This window comes from Protomyctophum parallelum (assembly GCF_964188405.1).
Source record: "Protomyctophum parallelum genome assembly, chromosome: 9".
NCBI classification, from domain to species: Eukaryota; Metazoa; Chordata; class Actinopteri; order Myctophiformes; family Myctophidae; genus Protomyctophum; species Protomyctophum parallelum.
The window spans coordinates 38,617,339-38,639,739 of record NC_139706.1 but is presented as its reverse complement, the minus strand read 5'-3'; the positions used below and the strand labels follow the sequence as shown (position 1 = coordinate 38,639,739).

General features: G+C 43.0%; 2 protein-coding genes across 7 annotated transcripts in view; both read right to left on the bottom strand.

Moving 5' to 3' along the window:
- Window positions 1–2,580, bottom strand: part of LOC310864948 (eukaryotic translation initiation factor 4 gamma 1-like) — a 73,359-nt gene extending 70,779 nt beyond the window's left edge. For 5 of the 6 annotated variants that reach the window (XM_083773805.1, XM_083773811.1, XM_083773808.1 and 2 more), the window contains exon 1: window positions 2,532–2,580. The gene's annotated coding sequence lies outside the window, so the exon portion shown is untranslated. Of the gene's footprint in view, window positions 1–2,140; window positions 2,192–2,531 lie in introns of those variants that run through there. The other variant, XM_083773807.1, reaches the window with a different exon arrangement.
- Window positions 2,581–5,596: 3,016 nt separating this feature from the next.
- psmd2 (proteasome 26S subunit ubiquitin receptor, non-ATPase 2) lies at window positions 5,597–22,238 on the bottom strand. The gene is made up of 21 exons (XM_083774111.1): window positions 22,038–22,238; window positions 20,870–20,926; window positions 20,077–20,241; window positions 19,573–19,694; window positions 18,184–18,408; window positions 17,034–17,192; window positions 15,267–15,411; window positions 14,536–14,596; window positions 14,094–14,240; window positions 13,860–13,966; window positions 13,517–13,644; window positions 13,195–13,282; window positions 11,071–11,233; window positions 10,273–10,374; window positions 9,950–10,095; window positions 8,461–8,544; window positions 8,008–8,176; window positions 7,669–7,763; window positions 7,409–7,535; window positions 6,500–6,618; window positions 5,597–5,908 (listed from the first exon to the last, which is right to left on the bottom strand). Exons 1-21 carry the CDS (start codon window positions 22,164–22,166, stop codon window positions 5,726–5,728), a joined length of 2,721 nt encoding a protein of 906 aa, XP_083630237.1. The 5' UTR covers window positions 22,167–22,238; the 3' UTR covers window positions 5,597–5,725.
- Between the last annotated feature and the right edge of the window lie 163 nt (window positions 22,239–22,401).

Genomic DNA, 22,401 nt, shown 5'->3' with positions numbered 1-22,401 from the left:
TATTCATTTAGCAAAGAATTGCTCAAAAATCCAGGCAGAAAATCAGGTATAAGGGACCTTCGGGACTGCTTGGTCCCTGAAATATCTGGAAACCCCTTATTTGTATTGTAGATAAGATAAGAGACCCTACGAATTTCATCCACCTTTTTACTTAAACTGTGATGTGACAATAAAGATGATTCTGATTCTCTATCTTCCTGTATGAGAATTTGCTTATACAAGGTGGGCGAGTCACCTGATTTACATCTAGCCGCCTGACCGGCCATATGTCTGACAATGGCAGGTTGTTGTGTAAATAACTGTATTCTATGCTGGTGAAAGGCAACCATCCCAAACTAGAAATGTACAGCATCTCTCTCGTGTGTTGCTGCTAAAAACTCAGCTTCCCATCATGCACACGTACACAGTGTGAAGCTCAACAGCGCCACTTTGTCACCTGTTGGTACTCTAAACAGACATACACGCATGCAAACAATAGTGAACATTGCTGTTCAATGGAGTGGTTGCACCACTCAAAAATCAAGCTTCCTTGAAATGTTTAACTGTGATCCTATTATTAAGTTTCCGAATGTAATCTGGGCTGATTGGTTATTTCTTTTTCGTAATCTCATAATGTAATATTGATTACATGTAACCAGTTAGTTACCAACCCTGTTGCTAACCTAACCTCTGATAGCATTGACAAGACGTCGGTTTCGTCCATCGATTAAGCGTGCGCGGCTTTAGCTACATGCCACAGAGGCGTGTCTGTCTGCCTTCCTTTCTGTCTGTGTAGCAGCCAGGCATGCACAGTTGCACACGACATAATGCACAAGCAACCCCCGAACATATGACCGCTGTCAAATGCTTGTTTGTGTAAACTGAACACCGACAGCAAACATCTGGCTGAGAAGACGTGCTGCTGAGGTGTGATGCGCTGCGCCACGATGCCGTTCACTTCCTCAGGCCAGACGAGGAGATACCACGTGGTTTTCCGTGCAGCCGGCTTTTTCACGCCACACCTCACATAAACGATGGTTATATGACACCTCCTCATGTGACACAACACAGCAGAAACAAACGACAGGCGAGGCCACCCGCTTGCTGACTGACATCGCGTGTATAAATTAATGGAATACAATACGATCGTGAGAGAGTTGGCTAGCCTCGTATGATCCCACCACGCATACAGTAGCAGCATTCACCGCTAACTACGTTATGATCTCGCTGCCGGGGTGCTGGCTGGGAGTGGTGGCGGGTGGCTGTCAACAGCGCCCAGACAATCTGAACACTGTACACCAACAATAATGTCCGAGATGAGAAAACATCATATAGGATCCTAACGCTAGCATTCTCACCCAGGTCTCCGTGACAGCTCACCTCGCTTGAATCGCTGATTATGATGCAGTGCGGTGCAGTAGTAGCGGCAGCATCATCACCAGTGCAATGTGGGCTCACACGATCAGGACAGTAGCAAGTCAGCATGCCGGTACGTTGGCACCCAACCTAGGCCTCATTAATAACAGCTACCCGTGACAACACAACGACCATTAGCGCCCATCAAGGCCCAACCGAAGCTGTCGGCTGTCACAGGCTCAGCCGCCTGTCTGATTCAAAGCCACACACCTTCTCTGTCTCCAACATATTTCCACTGCCACTGCCAGTGACACAGTCTCTCAACCACTGCTTTGCTTTGTTGCTTAAGATAAATTAACACCACCAGCCTGTCAGGACATGCTTGTTGTCCCTTCTATTGATTAACTCCCATCATCACATAATTAAATAAACAAAACACCAGCTCTATAGTAACGAGCACATAATCACAAGCAACACACACCGCTTCCATCTTTGCCGGCAGGATCGATTAATGGTTTCACGTTGGTTGCCATCACATGGTTTTCGGTTTAGATAAACTATTAACGCCCCAATGTTTACAACTACAAGAACAGAACCAATAACAGCACAATGTACGCTATTTAAAAAAAAAAAGCACAGGCACCACTTTCTAGTACAGTTGACTGGCAGAATGTTATTAGCTAAGCATGTTAGCATGTTAAACTAGCCGACGGTTGATATTATCAATACGAGTAGAATGGAAATGACGTTAGCTGACATTCCTAAACAACTATGTCATGCAGACAACACAACACCAGTGCCTTACCGAGATACAAAATGTTTCCATCCTGGGGAACAATAACTAAAATGTAAAAGTTTAACGTTCCTCTGTTGTTTGAGCTAATGTTAGCTTGTTAGCTTGCTAGCTTTCTGGGGATGGCTGAAGTAAAGAAAGAACACCCACGTCGTCTTTAGCATGGAGCTAACTGGAGGTAGCTAGCTATAGTAATCCCCCCCCTGAAAACAGCAGGACCAGTCAGCAGATATACCAGGCAGTGCAGACAATAATACATGATCTTCACTTTAAAGTAGACCACACAGCGGGACAGGCTGTCAGTCTGAGCGTCATGTGAAACCCATAACTGTCTCTCGTTATATTAAAATATATATATATTTTTTAATACAAATAATAAAGTGAAGAGACCGAGGTGTTTTACCTTTTCTCTCCTTGAGTCCGCAGAGCCGGACGGACGGAAAATCAGCCCGGAAGCCGGTACCAGGGGTAGTTCCGGCGAGATTCCCGTCACGTGACTCAGTCTTAGAGCCATCAGTAGACTAGACTAGACAGTGGTGGAACTTGGAAGTACTTATTCTACTTTAGTTTATTTGTTGTTGTTTAAATGTCAAGATATCACAAAATTACCACCAGCCACCACCCTATTATGGTAAGCTCCATAGGGTGGTGGCTGGGAAGCTATTCAATAAATACGCAGTAAACATTACAGTAGGCTGATTTAAAAAAAAATTGAATTAAAAAAAATGTTGGTAAAAAATAAACTGTTAAACAGCACTATAGGCCTATTGTGTTATTATTAGTGCTCATTATTGCTATAGTGTTTGTTCAGTTCAGTAACAGGAGTCTCCATATCTTTCCAGCTTTTTATTAAACAGAAAATGCATTTTCAGTTCAGGATACCAATTTTATCCAATCAGGATAGAGAACTCAGTCAGGATACAGACTAAACAAGTGGAATTGTAAGCTATGACACAAATAAATGAGCAGACAACATTGGAACTGGAACAAAAAATTAAGCTGATATAGCTACTCTCCCCTGCCTGAAAATGTGTCACTACCTGAAAATGTATTTTCTGTTTATCAAAGAGCTGGAGAGACAGGGAGACTCCTGTTACTAATACTGAACAAACACTCTGCAATGATTACTATCAGAATAGTGATTTAACCTTTTAACAAAAAACTTTTTGTTTTAACCAAAGAAGTATCACCCTACCTTTAAAATTAGACAACATTTTTCTCAAATTGGTATTGAGACCTCAAAATATATTTTGTTTAAATTGCTGGAACACTCCAGTATAGCTCCGTTTGGAACTTCATAATCCAAACGGAGCTAGTCTATAACAATGATCACAATCGGAATGGAATGTAGAGCTATTTAACCCTTATTTTAACAAAGTAATATCTCTGTAGGCTTACAGCACCTTTAAGTTCATTCAGGGAAGAGGGATAAATAGGACCCATTGGCTACGTTTACATGGACAGTTAAATCCCCTTTTCATTCAGAATAAAAGTTAAATCCTATTAAAAGGATTAAATCGGAATGAAAATGGTCAATCTGATTTAAACTTAGATCTGATGTAACTGACCGGTTTATTCCATTTTTAAATCCTATTGAAACAATTGTGGACTCATGTAAACACTCATTTGGATTGAAGTTCATTCTGGTCTTTCTGTGCATGCTTGTTTCCATGTAATTGGTATGGCTATATTATGCTCTTGTTTTGCGATTAATTATATTAAGAAATTATATTAGAAACCTCTCATAGGCTACAGGATACATCAAATATAAAGTAATACGGCATAAATGTGTTTTTCTATTATTATTATTTTGTTTTACTGAAATGTAGTGTAGTAAAAGTAAAACAATTGGAAAGTAAAGTAGAAATACCTAAAAATTGTACTTTAGTACTAAAGTAAATGTACTTTCCACCACTGGACGTAAACATATCCGCCCGCCCCCTATCCAATCAGAAGCCTTCCCAGCCCCAAACCTGATGTGGAATGAAATAATGGGATTTAAAAGAATTGTCCATGTAAACACTCATTCGGAATGACCTTTCCCATGTAAACACGCAGCAAAAAACATTACTTCTGAATTAATTCATTCTGAAGTTTTCATTCTGAATGAAAAAGCCCTCATGTAACCGCAGCCATTGACTGTCACTGACTATGTAATATTCTTTGCAACTGTGGGCCACAGGCCTCAGAAAGCCTGTATGAAGTGCTTTGTATGAATCAATAATAGCATTGTTAAGGGTAGGCAACCTTTGGCCAATATTGAAGGGTGACTGAACACTGGCATAAGTGTGAGAGAGAGGATTTTTGGTTTAAAATAAACTATTTAAAACAAAACATGTCAAATAAATGACAATGTTAAACAGTTGAGTTCTTCACATTTGTATGTAAATTACATCCTGCACTGCAATTCTACATTCATTAAAACTCTGAAATCTGAATGGGGAGGGGGTCTGGGAGTGTTATTGCGTTGAGTCTAATGATCATAACAATGTGAAAGAAATAATTTAAAAAGAAGGGGAAAGGTTATATTTGTGGACAATCAAAATATATGTTGGATGTTTGGTGTCATTAAAATAAATGTTGACATGGCACATTATGTAGAAATTAAAAACATAGCACTGGTTTACCCCATAATCTTCACAGGGGGGGGGGGGGGGGGCATGACGAGGATAGGTATGGGCATTTGTATATTTTTGTCGTTGTAAATGTGCAACTAGATTAATGTGCATGGTTAACCACTGTTAAATGTCATATAGTTGCAGTCATATAAATGTGTACAGTTCAAACAGGGTCTAAAACATGTATTGTACTACATTCGGTACTGCTGACTTATCTTTAATGTAATTAGGTACAAGGAACAATAATTATATTTAAGTGATTTATTACATTAATATACTGATAATATTTTTTTTGTATGACTTAAGTTATTTGTTATCCGACTAATATGTAATCCAGATAATTACATGGAGTCAGTTACTACCTAAAATACCTGTGGTCTTCATGGCTACTTACTACCCAACCGTGCCTATATATTTTTTTTTGCGGCTTACGCCTTTTTGGTTTTTTGAAGGGACAGACAGTAGGCTGACAGGAAACGGGAGAGAGATGGGGGAAGACATGCAGTAAAGGCCGTGTCGGGCTCGGGAGTCGAACCCACGGCACACTGCGACTGGATTACCAGTCGGGTGCCCAGACGGTTACGCCACCGCCTGGGCCTCTGCCTACATTTCTAACTAGTGCTATAAACGCACTGCCTACAAACCTCTTTGGTAAGGGAGGTGAATGTCTAGGGCTAGGCTATAATACAAATAAAAAAAACCAATTAGAAAGACAGTGAAAAAATATAAGCACAACACTTGACTTCAAAAGATTTATTTGAACAAGTGATCCACTAATTAAGAGGGGACAGGCTTAAATATAAAATAAACCATTAGACACTGAATAGTGACATGCAAGAAGGCAGATAAATTTAAACCAAGTGAACCATAAGTTTTATTTACTTTAAACTTTTACAGCACTGTAACAAAAACAAAAACAAAATAAAGAACAATGTGAAAGCAGTGTGTGTGTGTGTGTGTGTGTGTGTGTGTGTTTCGTCTACGATTCATAGTTTGGGTTCTTGCGGAGGATGACAAAGCCTTCCAGGATTGGGGTGACGGGGAGGTACTCCTCTGTTGCCAGTTCAGCCCGTTCTCCATGAGCCAGCAGCACTGGTGTTGTGTGGGTCTGAAAACCTGTGATGGCCTTGGGCTTGCCTGCCTGGCCGACTACATCTACAGCCTGTGAACAGATTACAAAGACAGGATTTATTTGTTAAAAACTGCTGTCAATTACAATTTGTTCCTCAAACCTGATCTTTAGGACTACACGGTTATGATCAGACTGGCTTTGTTTATTCGGACATTCAAACAGGATCATTAAAATCTGGCCAGTCTGAAAATAGCCAAAGCCATAACCACTTATAACTTATAATGTACTTTGTTGACCAAAGTCTCTTGTGTGTCTACTAGACCCTTCCCTTTCCCCCGGCCCCTACAACAAATGTGCCTGATAACATGAATCCTGTTAAGTTTTGTGTTAGAAACCCCAAGAGATGCTGTGGTCAACCTAGAAACATTAAGCACAATGCCTACTAGACAGAGGTTTCCACAGCCCTGGTCCTCAGGGATATCCTTTTAGCCATCTTTTTATTCTACCATGTATTTAAAGCTGCAATCCCCAACTGTGTGTGTGTGTGTGTGTGTGTGTGTGTGTGTGTGTGTGTGTGTGTGTGTGTGTGTGTGTATATATACAATTTTGACCCATCTCGTCCAAATGCCAGCACCACCAGGGTTTCTTTAGGACCGGTTATAACAGTATTAACAATCTTACCTGTCCGACTCTGACAGATACAGGCAGTGGTCGTAGCTCCTCGTCGAAGGTGACAAGCATACGTGGCTGCATGGCTGCTACCAGCCCATAGAGAACATAGTGAGACTTCCCCAGGATTACTGCAACACACAGAGAGAACAGCAGGGGGCATTATTAACACAGTACCAGGGGGGCAGTCAGCCAGATATTTCGTGAAGCCTCATTTGAAATCGGTAGTTCATATAATGGCCTGTTGTGGCGCTGGACTGGACCCAAAAAGCCCCATAGCTCCATAGAGGCCCATGTATTTTGGCCCAACTTCACCTAGACTGTATTACCTTAATAAACATGGTCATGAATACTTTCTTCTTCCAGTCACTAGTTTAAAGTCTCATTTCTAATGTCATAATATTCTTTTTGGAAAATTATGGTCCCATTAATTAAAAAAAGGACCATAAAGAAAAAAAAACATCGCGTATGTTCTGAGGGGTGTGGCTACCGTTACAGTCTATGATCGGGATTCCCCTCCCACTCGAGTCAAAATAAAAACCAACGGAGAAGAAGGGGGGAAGTCCCGCCTCGTTGTCTGGGCAGCCAATGGCCAGCTGGTCCAAAACGGAGCCAGCCAATGGCCAGCTGGTACCAAACGGATCTAGAAAGATGGCGACTTACAGTGCAGGAATAACAGGCTTCATTTTACGTCCATGTTAGACCCGGCGAACGCTTTGTCCATATTTTTTACAGTCTATGCACAGTACACTTCTACACTACCAAGTCATGGCAGAATACACAGTTATGTTCCACTAAATAGTTAGTATATAATTTATTTGAAAATGGCATTAGAGGGAAAAGCCAGGAGGAGGAAACAAATGTGTTGTATGGAGATAGAGGGAGTAATGTAAGGAGGCCAAAGAGGGAAAAATGACTAACTGTTCTTGACGTCAAGGAAGGAGACGAGAACGGTGAGTAATCCGGCCACGGCCACCTGACTCATCAACTGCCGGTCGCTGTGGTATGGACACAAGGTCAACGTGCCTTTACCCAGGTGAGTCAGACCCTGCAGAGACAAGGGAGAGCTGTAAGCCATACACACAACAAACATGCACGCACACATGCCGAGCATAAATACATACAGTACCTGTCCCAAACACATGCATGTACTTGCAGGCACTACACACAGAGACAGTTACCTGTGCCAGTCGGACCATGAAGAGGTTGTTGGGGTCTTTAGCGTGGTACTGTGCCAGCTGTCGCAGCATGGCAGCCAGACGGGCATTGTTCGTGCCTGAGGACAAGATGCAGAAAATACACTTTGTGATATTGTATTGACACTCTCAGACTATCAAAAAGAAAACTGTACTATTAAAACACATTGACTGCCAAGGACGTGATATTGCGTAATGCAGTTGCCCTGGCGCTACACTCTGCACTCAACCACAAGGGGGAGGAAGAACAGATGTGTCCAAATGCTCTTTGTGGATTATAGCTCTACTTTTAATGTCTGTTGGAAATAATGCTACAGTACCTACCACTGCCAACCATGCCCATGGCAAAGATGGAGTTGTGGGAGACCTCAGGGTCAGCGTCGTGGGAGAACTTGCTGAGCGTGTCCAGGATGTTGAGGCGAGGGTTTGACACAGAGATCAGGGCCAGGGCCAGGGGCACTGCCCGCCTCAGGGTGGGCTCACCGTATCGCAGCTGGAGAAAGACATGAAACATGATCAGAGGATCAGTAAGAGATATGAAGATATGTTTTAAAAACTAAACTAGGTCAGACAGAAATTGGAAAATAAATGTTAAGAAAATTATGTGAGATATCGAACCAACAAGGCAATAACAATGAAACTCAGACAAGGAAATGGAGAGCAAGTAAGGTAAGAGAACAAGAAAACAACTGCTAAAAAACAAACAGATTCATTCATGGACAAACAGAAGAGGAAGCAATTAATATTGATCAGCCGGTGAAATGCTGCTATACTGACCAGGTGTCCGAATGTCCGTAGTGCCATCTCTGATCCAATTTCCTCTCCCATGGCGATGAGCGCAATACCTAGAACTGCCACACCCTGAAGACACACAGAAGACATACATTGTCATCACACTACAATAATAGCACTGAGTCTTGTGAAAATTTGGATGGTGCATTCTGTGACTATCATAGACCTAGGGGTCGTTTGCACAAAGAAAGATTAAATAAAGCTTAGTTTAGTGTTAACCCATTCTGACCGGGCACCCATTTTGGTGTCAGCATCATGTTATGCTTTAGCTATTTAAAAATAGCAGATCTACAAGCTCATATCGCGCCACTCGGTGGCGCGATATGAGCTTGTAGGTCTGCTATTTTTGAAAAATCGAAGAGCGACTGACATTTTTAGAATCTGATCTCAGGTCAGAATGGGTTCATCAGACCCAGTGTTTGTCCGGCGGAAACCTCGTATGAATCTGATCTCAGGTCAGAATGGGTTAATCAGGGATTTGTTGATCAAGGATTAATTTTAATTCGAGTTGTGTTGCACCACTTAATTTTAAGCATTGCTTAACAGATCTGTGATTAAATCCTTAACCTGTGATTAAAATCCATTAAACTGTGATTAAAACTTTAAACTGTGATTCATTCATGGATTAAACTTTGTTGTGTGTCCGCCATCTTGGTTTTGCGCTGTAAATAAACAGCAGCAGTCGTGAGCATCATTAGCATTACTATTTCATTCGTATTTGAGAATGTTTAAATTGAATTATAGTGCCTGCAGCAAAAACATATATAATAATAAAAACCGTCTCGCTCGCTAAAAAACAACAGACGTATCGTCACTCCGTGGTGCGTGGTAGGTTTATAGATCTGTTCCGTCGATCACACACACCACCAATTCCTCCCATAGTTTCCCAAACAACAACAAACATGTAGAGGTATATATGCTGCCATGTTGTTTTCAATTAAACCTCCTCTCCTGCTGGTTTAGTATTAATCCCTTATTGATACTTAAATCAAAGTTTAAAGTAGTGGTGCAACAGGATTGACATTAATCCAGGTTTACTGTAAAATTTAAACCAATATTAAAAAACAAAACCAAGATTAAAAGGATGGTTTAAAACTAAACCGGATTAGTGAAAACTAGGTTTAAAGTTTGGTGCAACTGGATTAATAGATAAACCTTGATTTAAACAAGATTAAGGTTTAATATTTATTGGTGCAAATGGCCCCGTCTATTCTAGACGTTATTGTATTTCAACATTCAGTTTCCTTTATTTCCCCCAAAACAAACAAGCAAACAAACAGTAGATTTGTTGGTCAGCTGTTAGCTTAGGTAGCAAGCTATTATGTCCAGTAGTTGTGGTTAAAGAAAACTAATGAGGAATTATATTGTGGGCTTCTCTCTCCCCAGAAAGAGGAAATAGTAAGCCTTTGCAAAATACACAATTACTCTATATGTAAAAAGCAACAGCTGCCCTGATGTGTCCATATGTCGTTACCTGGTGGGAGCCCATGTCAGCAGTACTCTCCTTCTTCTCCTTATCTTTCTTGTCCTTCTTGTCCTTGTCTTCTTCCCGTTCCTTGGCCTCATAGTGTTCACTACAGATGTGGAGCAGCTGTTGCACCTTCAACACATTACCAGAGCCTGGGTGGAGGGGAAAAGAGAGGGAGGGAGGGGATTTGTGAGGGGAGAAAGGGAGGGAGGTAAGAGGGAGGCAGGGGAGAGAGAGATAACACATTCATAAATTGTATGAATGCAATTGTACTGTATGAATATGCCAGTGATGTGATGTCTGAAGATGTGTTGATGTGTGAGGCTGACCCGCATAGGCACAGATGTCCACAAGCGTGTTGGCAAAGCTCCGGAAGGGTTCAGGTACAACCTGCAGTGCTGCCAGAGTGGTTTCAATGGCCTCTCCTTTACCTGAACACCACACAATGACAATGGAGTTTGTTATGGGACATACAGTCCACGCACGCACACACAAAACTGCACTTTACAACAGCTGAACTAGAAATTTATATGGGTAAAGATATCTGCTTTTGGGTCCATCTCCCTTTAAAAGTCTAATATCTGCATAGCATCTTTCCAGAGTATTGACTTCGCCACGAGTTTAAGTCAAATGGTCCATTGTATCGCATCGTAAGGTAGCGCAAAATGCACTGTGGTTCATTTCTGTAGATCGCTCCTCAAAGGCAATGACATGGTAGTCATTCCCAGGTGGAAGCCAATCCTATGAGATATGAAATGGAAGCTCAACATAACATAAAGTATTTCCTGTGCTTTTCTTCTTTCGTTTGCAGAAAGAAAGCACAGGAAAGTACAGTTCAATACAAAGTCTGCTAAGAGGAGTCCTTTGTACAAAATTCCTCTAAAACAACAGCTATGTGTCATCTCAAGCAACACAAAATAATTAATATTTTGTCATATCCTATACTAACCTCTAAGACTGGATACTGAGAAAGACTACCAGTGTAAGCCTGGTTGTCAAGCTCCCAAGCCACGAAGGGCATGACCATTTGACCATTTAACTCGTGGCGAAATCAGTACTCGCCACAAGGACACGTAACTGAATAGAAACGACTATGAAAACAGCAGTAAAGCTCTGGCCCCTCTCACCCAGATGGTTGAGTCCCAGGCCCAGTGGCAACCAGCGGGCATATGTGTCTTTGAGCTCCTGCTCGCTCTTCTCCATGATGGTTTGGACGATGGTGGAGGTCACGTCTCCATTGCACGACCCCACCGCGATCATACCACACGCTAGAGCCGTCACACCTGCTACCTGCAGGTCACACACACAAAGGCACTTCAATATTATATCATATATAAGTATGTAAAAGGTATTGCTAGGTGATAATGACTTAAAAGATGAATTGCATTATCTATGGGCCAAAAACATCATGTCATGTCATGTTAAGCTAAATGTCAAAGCTCCCTCTAAACTTTCTAAAGGATCTCAACCTCAGGTTGAGATCATCTGTGATGTGATAAAGACATTAACACAATTTTTACTTACGATGTATGAGACAGTCATAAGGATTAGAAACGATTGTAGCCTTGAACGTGTCTGTACGTCATAGCGCATCCTCAATGATACGGGGCGAGATAAGAATATTCAGAATTTTTCCTCTTTTTTTTGGCATTTCGCTTTTCATTTGCCGTACGCTAACGCTCTGTGCAATTATTAGCTTGTCATTGACTCGCATGTTAGCGCGGCGCCGCGTCCTGCCTGTTTTCGCAGCTCCGTTCGCTAGGCGTTGAGAGCTTGTAGATCAGTCTGTTTCTGCAGACTGCAGCGCAGCTGCGCAGCCAGGGTAACTTGCTCCCTTGCCTCCGCGCACCGGTCGTCGGAGGCTCGGAGCGGAGCCCACAAGCTTCTGCGGCCGGGCTGATCCACACAGGCTCTCAAGGCATCGCGTCCTGCCTGTTTTTGCAGTGCCGTTCGCTACGCGTTGAGAGCTTGTAGATCTGTCTATTTTTGCAGCGTTGGTGTCGGGGTTAGTTCACGTTGTCAATAAAAATAACTTGGATTACAGGCGGAGATGAAGTTCAATCAGTGGGTTGCACCAGTATTGGCTACACGCTAAGCTAAGCGCTAAGCTAATGAATGATCCCCGTGCCTATACACTAACACTAGTAGACAGTTTTTTTATTTCCGCCTAGTCACAATTGGGACATTTTCTGCACCTGCTGTACTTGCTGATGCCTGCACTTGTTTCATAAACAACTCACTCACCATGCCTGTGTCCTGCATACAGTGATATTATGTGATATTTTATTTCCCCCGAGTTTTTTTATTTCCCCCGACTTCACGGGTGGCGCATTGGGATTGTGATGAGACACGAGACAGCATTGTGCATTCTGTTGTGACTGTATATTATTAAACTGCATGGGTCTGGACTCTGGAGCTTAAACAACATGTAGGCTACAGCCTCCCTCAGCTCCCAGCCAGGCTGCCGTAAGTGCCGTGCCGCGGTGCCCGATGCTGGCTGCTGACAGTGCTGAGTGTGTGTGGGAGCATACCATTATAACGGGGGATTTCCACCCGGCCGCTGTTACAACTTTGCTGGGCCAAATTGATTCACATGTTGCTCACACTTTACATGTTAACTGGGCTAAATCGTCCCGAGAAATCGCCTAATAAAAATATTCGCCGATTGGATTCGTATATTCGCGATTGACGATGTATTCGTATCGTCACCCAACCCTAGTACAGCCAGGCACTTAAAAGATATATTAACTGTATTACTGCATAACCCGCATTCCCCGCTATTTAATCCAATATTCTACGCTGCCGAGATTGTTTTAATACCTTTAGAGCATACGCTGAAGTATTTGCAGCTTTCAACCACGAAAATACGGCGAATTAAACGCATTAAACAAATAGCGGGTTTAGCGTGTTACGCGTGGTGGAACCCTGGATTAAAGTTAAACAAAGTGTTACCATCCTGTAAGTAGACAGAAATAAAACTAGTGTTGAGTCTGACTAATCATTACAAGTGGCTCTTATTTTGATGAGCAAGTCAGAGCACAGGAAGTCCGTTTCAGTTGTAAACAAGCTACGATGACAGTTTTTGCAACTGACAGGGAAAGTTATGGTGAGCTGTCAAAGTGCTAGTCGCCACGTTAGCGACCATATTTACAATATGAAAACCATGCATCTGTCACTTAAACAATGTAGGTTACACACGTTGGAATTACTTAAAACATGAAACCTATGACAATCTATCTAGTAGAGCTCACCTCCATGCTGGATTTTGAGTCTCCCATGACAGGGAGAAGCAGTGAGAGAACATCCTCTCTGTTGGAGCCAGCATACGCCAGGCCAAGTCTGAAACACAAAAGCGACCAGAAGGTAAAATGTCAAAGCCAACACTTCCCAACTTCCACCACAACTTAGACGATATCTAAGACACGCTACCAGTACACAGGACACTATGCAAATGCAAATAAACTGCTTCCAAAAGAGTAATACCAGTGTGCAAATTTCAGACCATTTGGCTAGTCAGTGAGAAGAAAAATGGATGAGGTTGGACGGAATGAAAAATGAGGGTTTCTTCCTCACCCAAAGATGGCTCCTATCCTCATGACGTTGCTGTTGTGCAATACATAGTCTGACAGAAGAGCCAGGGCAGGGTCACACTCATTCCTGACCCCAGAGTTCACTATACCACAGGCCAGGAGAGCACCAGACTGCAAACATACAAGATACAAAATAAGTGATGTTAGGGCTCTGAGCTTCTCATAACAGTAAATGTTTTGTTTAGTATAATTTGGTGCATATACAATATTTTCATCTGATCTGTATTGTCAGTAGAAAGCAACGAAGTCCAACCTCTATGTAATAACACATTAGACTTGATTCTGACTCCGTAGTACTTTTACAACAATTCTGTCCTGAAGTTTACCTTGATGTAGTCCTCAGAGGAGTAGAGGTATTTGTCTATTTGTGTCAGACCACCGTCCACATCCCACAGTAGAATCATACCCAGGGAAGCTGCAGCACTCAACATGCCTGTCGACACAAATACACAGCCATTGAGCCACCCAGCCATATAAAAATGTCAAAATAGGTCAAAAGTAAAATAAAATAAAAAAGAGAAAAAGAAAAAGAATAAAAGTTGACTTGAGTGCCCCCTCACCATGGTCCTTGTTCTTATACAGCCACTTGTTGCCATCGTCTGTGAGCAGCTTGTCCTGACCGAAGGCGGCGTTAACAAAACCGTTGACAAAGGATGAGGCCAAGTTCATGCGAGCTGAATCCACCTGAGAACCGCTGCCTCCAAACCCTGACACACACACGACAATGGTGATGGGTAGATGGACCACAACTATTTGTCATTCAGAAAACTTTAGTGTAGCAATGCTCTTTTAAGTATTTATGAGCAGATTATTTTGAACTGTGAAAAAAAAAGACACACACACACACACACACACAGTCACACACTACTGTTGGTATTATTATACATGAATGCTTATGCAAGTAAGCATAACTGCAAAAACAATTACTTCTACACACGCCCCAGTACAGACACAAATCTCAGATTCATTGTGTGTTCCAAAAGACAAGACAAACATCCTCACTGTTGTTTTCAAGATGGGTTTTGTAGATATCGTCAGGGACTTTGGGTTCCATGATGTCCAACTGGGTAAGGGGAGGACGAGTGAGACACACATTAAATTACATTAACACGGGGAGAGATGTGATAATAATATATAGCGCTTTCCATAGTACTCAAAGACACTTTACATGTGCCAGGGGAGGGAACATAAGAAAGAAAAACGTAAATAAGTAATTAGAAATTAAGAATTAAAACCAATACAACAGTACAAGTTAAAAACTGGTCAGCTTGGGAAGGCTAGTCTAAACAGGTGGGTTTTCAGTGCGGTTTTGAAGGTAGGGGGCATCTCTGAGTCTCTGTGTTTGGGGAGAGAATTCCAGGGGGTAGTGGCGGCCACAGAGAAGGCCCTGTCGCCCAGGTTTTGCGCTTGATCTTTTTGGGGATCTTGAGTTTGAATCTTTATTTCGGTCATTTTTACAAAACAGATAAACGAAAATAGGTTTAAGCAATTTACATTGCTTAATTTATATTACATTACTTAGTCAACGCAGATCAAGATCTCAAGTGCTCAAAGATAAGAAAAGGCCATTATCCTTAATCTCCTGCCCATATTCCCACACCATTATCCCTTCAACATCATCTTCCATTTCTAAAATCACCATTACTGCCTGCATTCTTTGATGCAGAGAGAGTAAGACACTCAAGAACACAGTCTGAGTGATAATGTAATTTTCCACATTTATTGTTTCCTACCTCTCTGGCCAGGGCCAAGAAGTTACTGTTGAGTTGAACATTGGACATGATCTCCGTCAGGTCCTCGTAATCCTCCACATCTTCATTAAGCTCCAGGAACATGCCGTGACGACCCAGCATGAAGGCCATCTCCTTCTGAATAACACTGCAAGGCATAATCACATCCAATCTATGATCCATGTTTCCTGTCTGGGATTAAGTGTTAACTTTAAAACGTAGTTAAAAAAGGGAACAACCTAGCAGCAGTGCTATGCTTCATTGACTTCAAGAAGGCCTTTGACTCAATCCATAGAGGAATGATGGTGAGAATACTCAAGGCCTACAATGTTCCTCCGAACCTGCTCCGAGCCATTGACACCATGTACACATAAACGAGAGCCCGAGTGACAACGCCGGATGGTAACAGCGAGGAATTCAGCATCCAAACCGGAGTGCTGCAGGGAGACACCCTGGCCCCCTTCCTTTTTATAATAGTGTTGGACTATGCCCTGAGACAAGCTATTAATGGAAGGGAGCCAGAGCTCGGCTTCACTGTCTCACCCAGAAGGTCTACGAGACACCCTGCAGAAACCCTCACGGACCTGGACTACGCTGATGACATCTGCCTGCTATCTGACAACGTAAGGCAGGCACAGGCTCTCCTGACCTGTGTGGAGATGGAGTGCGCCAAAGTTGGCCTCAGTCTTAATGCAAAGAAGACTGAGGTCATACTCTATAACATCCCCCAAGAACATCTGCCCCTAACGACAATAGAGGGTATTGTCCTAAAGGAGGTCAGTGACTTCAAATACCTGGGCGCATGGGTCGACTCCACAGAGAAGGACCTTAAAGTGAGGAAGGCACTTGCCTGGCGAGCTCTTAACGGTATGACCAGTGTGTGGAAATCCAACCTCCCCCGACACATCAAGATCAGTTTCTTCTCTGCTACCGTGGAGTCCGTCCTCCTCTATGGCTGTGAATGCTGGACACTTAAACAAGCCCTACAGAAATCCCTGGACGGTTGCTACACCAGAATGTTACGTGTGGTACTTAACATCAACCAGGATGAGCACATCACCAACAAGCTTCTGTACGGGGCATTACCAAGTGTAACAGAGAAGATAGCAGTAAGGAGGATGAGACTAGCTGGCCACTGCCACCGACATCAAGAACTCCCGGCCAAAAAGCTTGTACTTTGGGAACCAACACACGGGCATCGATCGAGAGGACGTCCCACACCTACCTACGTGGACGTACTAAAGAAAGATACTGGTGCGGAAAGCACAAAGGAGCTGGCCAGATGTATGGAGAACCGAGATGACTGGAGACGCCGATGGAGGGCTCGTCTGAGGACGACGTAGAGAGAATACATAATCAACCACTGTATGATTGGGTTTTAATGTCAGTGATCTACTTTTGGTATGTGTCACACCACTTTCCCTAGATTTAACCATATACCAACTCATATGGCAGCCTTTCCTAATCTATGGATTGGGACCCGTTGCAAATCGACTCAAGTGCGAATCCAAATTGGACATTTGAATTTTACCCTGTACCTTCCTGTTATTTTCCTTCTACTCTTCTATGAAACTGAAAAACATTAAGAGCTTATACAAACCAAAAGAATGTCTTCTTCTGAATATGTAATATGGCCTCAAATTAAACCGTGGCACAGTCAGGGACACTCACAATCAACTCCTTACATTTTCCTGCACTACTTCTGCCAGGGGACCACATGTGCCTCAGTTAATCTTTATTAGGATCAACATTGTCTTCTCCAGGGCTTACATGTCCTTGCAGGAGGTGAAGATGTTCTCCACCAGCTCCACATCATTGAGCATGAGGGCCAGGCGCAGTGCCTCAGGGTAGCGGTTGAACTTCCTGAAGATGTTCAGGGAACTTTTAAGCAGTGCAGAATTCTCTGGCTCGGGGACGTAGCTCACACAGCTGGAAGGGAGATTTGTCAAGTTAGAGATGTCAGACAATGTGTACCGTAAGCTATGAATAGAATTAATCTTCCAAGCAAAACCTAGAGTTTCACAGTTTGGCAGACCCTGCCAGTGACAAAACCAGGGGGGCAGTCAGACAGATATTTTGTGAAGCTACTAAGGAAATCGGGATTTCCTGAAAGTTCATATAATACCCTGTTGTGGCGCTGTCATTGGGCCCAAAAAAACCCATAGCCCCATAGAAGTCCATGTATTTGGGCCCAACTTCACCTAGACTGTATTACCTTAATAAACATGGTCATGAATACTTTCTGCTTCCAGTCACTAGTTTAAAGTCTCATTTCTAATATTTCATAATATTCTTTTTGGAAAATTATGGTCCCATTTATAAAAAAAATGACCATAAAGTCGCGTATGTTCTGAGGGGCGTGGCTACCGTTACAGTCTATGATCGGGATTCCCCACCCACTCGAGTCAAAATAAAAACCAACAGAGAAGAAGGAAGAAGTCCCGCCTCGTTGTCTGGGCCAGCCAATGGCCAGCTGGGCCCAAACGGATCTAGAAAGATGGCGATGTACAATTCAAGGACTGACAGGCTTCATTTTACGTTCATGTTAGACCCGCGGAACGCTTTGTCCATATTCTTTACAGTCTATGGACAAAACCAAGGCCGAGAACAGATGTGTTTAATCTACTTGAATCCTTGGACTCCCACATTTATAGTAGTATGGGCTCCCAAATTTGGAGTACCGGTAGTCATAACTGAAAGAATCTTTATATTATAACCATATTACATTAGAAATGGGTTGCAAAATCGTGGGATAAAAAAAATAAGAAAAAATTAAAAGTTAAATGTGAATATAGATTTTAGCTTAATTGTTTTAGGGAACCCTTACATAAAAGCTCTGTGGACCACTAGTAGTGTCAGTAGCGGACACTGAGTCGAAGACCTGGGCCCTTGAGAACATTCTCATGAAACATGAACATACCTGGTGAGGTAGAGGCAGACCTTGGCATAGGCGTTATCGTCTATGTAGTTCTCAAGCATGTCCAGCCTCTCGACCTCCATCAGCAGGTCGCAGGCCTCGTGCTCGGCATTGTGGGCCATGTTGTATGGTACAATCTCCTTAACCAGCTTCAAAAGCGTCTCCTGCTGTGTCTTGTCGTTTTCCTCAATCTCCTGCCACTCCTTGGCCACCTCGCCAGCCAGGTGCCTGCCAGAGAGAACGGTATTAATGTAGATAACAGTATTGAACATGAAGATGAAGTATTCATCTGGCATTCCTTTTATGCAAGGGCCACCTCTGATTTTTGTTGTCAATTTGTTTGTAAAACACTAGTTTGTATATAAATTGTGTTAACACAAAAAAACAACAGTTAGAATATTTATGAAATGCTACCCTGAATACTCAAATAAAGACACACCAAAAATTTTGTTAAGTGTACTCAAATCAAGTTACTTCATTACTGTCCACCACTGGTCATTTGTAATCTGACTCATGACAGGTGCACAGTGAACAGTTTAAGGGCCCCAGACGGAGGTCTCCGTCCTATTAATTAGTACGGTGTGATGCCCTAGAGCATATATGTCAAACTCAAGGCCCGGGGGCCAAATCAGGCCCGTGAATGAATTATCTTTGGCCCGCGGGATGATATTTAATTAGTATTAGAACTGGCCCTCTGGTATATTGCACGGACCACCATAATACTACAAGTCCCACAATGCACTGCGAGTGCATTGTCACACGTGTATCGAGGGCCCGCAAGCGCAAGCATGCGTCTTCTCTTCACTATTGATCAGCAGTGAAAGTATATCACTTGAGGTCAACTTTCAGCTACCCACCTCCCCGTGTGTTGAAACACAGTCCGGCCCTCGACTTGTACCAATTTCTTTATTTTGGCCCACTGTGTATTTGAGTTTGACATCCCTGCCCTAGAGGCCTAGACGGAGATTGATTAATAGGACGGAGATTATTGATATCAAAACGCATCGCTCCACAGGCTGGGACGTCATCGAAAATGTTCCCCCCCCTGTTCAGCCGACGAGACCGAAAATCTTAAAACGTTAACTCTTGATATAAATCATTCCGTCCAATTCTAAGCAAAGATTATGTGTTAGACGGCCCACCGCGGTCCAGTCGCTAGTCACGGTAGATTTAATCATACCTCCCGTTGTTGTCGATCGCCTCTTGAGTGTTTTGGCTACATTTAGCTGCTTCAGCCACATCCGGGATAACATCCGGTCCGTCTGTAAAAGTGCTCCGCTTCTATAAAGCGTTGGGTGCTCTGATTTAATGGATTAAATAACCCCGGGCAATCAAGGTGTTGAGTGGTGTGTCCCTTCACAGATGCTGTTGAGCCCCTTTCTTTTGTCCTACCTGACATATTCGTGTCCCCATGAGGCCAGCTCTTCCTGGGAGCCCAGCAGACGATACTTGAGACATTCCCTCTCACCGCTCATGGTCATGGCCAGAACTGATGCCACATCAGCACAGAAATGCTGCAGCACACAAGCAACACAATCCATTAACTCAGTAGTTCTCAAACTATTTTGTGCCAACTGCCAAGGAACCCCAAAATCGATACGTTTAATTCAAATCAATATTTTGTTATAATCGATTAAATCTATACATTCGTCTATACATTGGCCGCCATAGCCGAGTGGCTAAGTCTGACTCTAGAGGTCACAGGTACGATTCCAGCCCTCAGCTATTGGTGAAGCTGAAAACTGAAGTCACCCCGTGGGATGTGATAGTTTTTGGCAAATAAATTGTCAGCATACTCTTGACACCTGTGCCTCATCCCAGTAAAACGTATCTTTTTTTTTTGGTCTCAGAAGAACATGCCTCATATTTGAACTCGTCAAGCTGGTGCCAGCTCACCTTGTTCTCGCCGTCTGGCATGCCCTCATAGATCTCCTTGAGTTTGCCATAGTGTGGGCGCAGGAACTTGAGGGGCTTGGGAACTGAGGTCATGGATGTGGTGGAGGAGCGGATCTGTCTGCGTAGTTCCTCTAGCGCAGGACGGTGCAAATCCGTGTTTGTATCCTTGTTGTCAATGGGGAAGAAGAAGCAGGTATGTTTATGCTAATGTCATTTACGGCTAATGGTGAACCCTGGCCTCTTCTAACTTCCTCCACATTATTAGCCTACACTCCAGAGCTGTTTGGGGGGGGGGGGGGGGGGTGAATGGAACGTTAATTCAGCCGTCTTATCGACACAGTATGTGACGGACACACTGCAGACAACCTGGATGGTAGGTAATCTTCACGATGCGGTGGTGGAGGCGTGGTAGCCTGGCAACATGGATTCACTCAAACCTCCTCCCCACTACTAAAAAAACTCTCTTTTCCATGCAAGATCTGTAGTAGTCCGTCTTCCCCCTCCCTCGAGGATAATATTATTCAGATATAAAAAGTACACAGTAATTTAACTTTGGGAGTGTAACCAAATTCCATGTTGTGGTCTCGAAACACATTTAGGCTATTGGGAACGTGTGTGCATCACAGTGCATGTGTTCACGTAACACTGCTAATTCCCTGGGGTAAAATGGGTAAAACAGCATATTTTTTCCTTAGCGGCTAGCGGTAAATTAGCCGCCAAGGCCTAACAGTAACCGGTTAATAAAATGTCTCCATTTGGCCACCCCAAATTGTAATTTAGTTGTTATACTCACACTCAGTCTCTCCACCATCAGCTCCAAATCTTCTTGTAGCTGTCTGTCTTCCTCAGACTGAGGAGAGAAGAGATAATCACACATCATAAAGAAGGGGGGCATATGTTAGTCCAATGTACCAATAGTCCGACATACGTGGCCGGTTAAGACTCACCCATGGCTTCCGCGTGCGGGTTATGGGTAGGGTTAGTAATGTCGGATTATTGGGACGTCGGACAAAAGCAACTCATTCCATAAAGAAGCAATGGACACAAGGACTTCTTTAGCTGTTATAACAGAGATGCATGATTTCAACCAGGCAGCGCTTCACTGACAGATTATGCTAGCTAGAAAGCAGCCAAATAAATTTAGTAGTTTACAAATCTTGATGTTACTCACTCAACACTCAGTCATATGGTTACGCATATCGTTGGTATGGCAATAGAGTGTTGGTGTGGCATGCACCACATACTGCAATGTACTAACTATTACAATTTTGATGTAATAATCAATTGTATGGCAGTAATACAAATAGCCAGAAACACAAGTTACCACAATCCGCAGAATATCAGATTAAATCATAATGATTTACAGCAATGCAGTAACTTTTGGTCAAACAAGTGTTATACCTAAGCTGTCATACAACATAAACAGGCTAACGTAAACAAATGACGAATGTAGATGTACATACTATGTGCCGTTTTATTAATGTATTTCTTCTGCTGCTGCTAAGTTTCATTATTTGCCATTGTATATTATTGCTGTTATTCTTTGTTGTTTGCGCTATTGTTTTACTGTTGCTACAATGTTGAGTTTTTTAATGTATTATGTACTTGGACGTAAGACATCTTGAAAACACATTGACAGCAAACGTCAACAGTCACTCACAACATTAGCCGGTGGCAAGCTAACCCGGAGTTAGCTTTAGCTGACTGGAGTTACACACACACAACAAGCAAGCAGCATGACTTGCAAATACAGCAGTTTATTGTTGAACTTTCTTCAGAGACCTTAGAGAGGGCTAAACGAGTACAATGTGCATGTTCACTAACTAAACGTGTCGTTCTGTAGTGGTGTGTGTTGAATGACAGAGGCCTGCTCCTCCGTGTCGCACAGAGGAGCAGTGACTCAGGCAAAAAACACACACGGCTAGCTTCACCTCAACGAGGACACAACGACTCATTCTTACCAGTTCTTGTTCCTCCTTCGTGGCCTTCTTGTCCTTATCCTTCCCCGTGGCCTTGTCCTTGTCTTTCTCTTTGTCCTTCTCCTCCGTCTTCTCGGTCTGCTTTTTCTCTTTGTTTTTGGCGTCCTCCATAGTTTTACTTCTACGGACTCTCGGTTAGCATTGAAGTGAACGAACTGAAGAGGATGGATGGATGGATGGATGCGTGAGATACGACTTCTTTGTCGGTTTGAGTTGAAGATGAGATGTCGCTACCGCCGCCTGTTGGCCACTGGTTCATGGCGTACAGTTAACTCCATGGCGCCGGTGTGGGTACCCACACCGGCGGACCCCCATTTGAAAAGATTATTTGCCAGGGATACTCATA

Excerpts from the sequence above, each read along its gene's own strand:
- psmd2 (XM_083774111.1), bottom strand. The coding sequence starts at position 22,166 with ATGGAGGACGCCAAAAACAAAGAGAAAAAGCAGACCGAGAAGACGGAG. Across the intron at positions 13,967-14,093 it reads GTATAAGAACAAGGACCATG|GCATGTTGAGTGCTGCAGCT; the intron begins GTGAGGGGGCAC and ends TTGTGTCGACAG. Across the intron at positions 13,645-13,859 it reads CCTCTGAGGACTACATCAAG|TCTGGTGCTCTCCTGGCCTG; the intron begins GTAAACTTCAGG and ends GTATGTTTGCAG.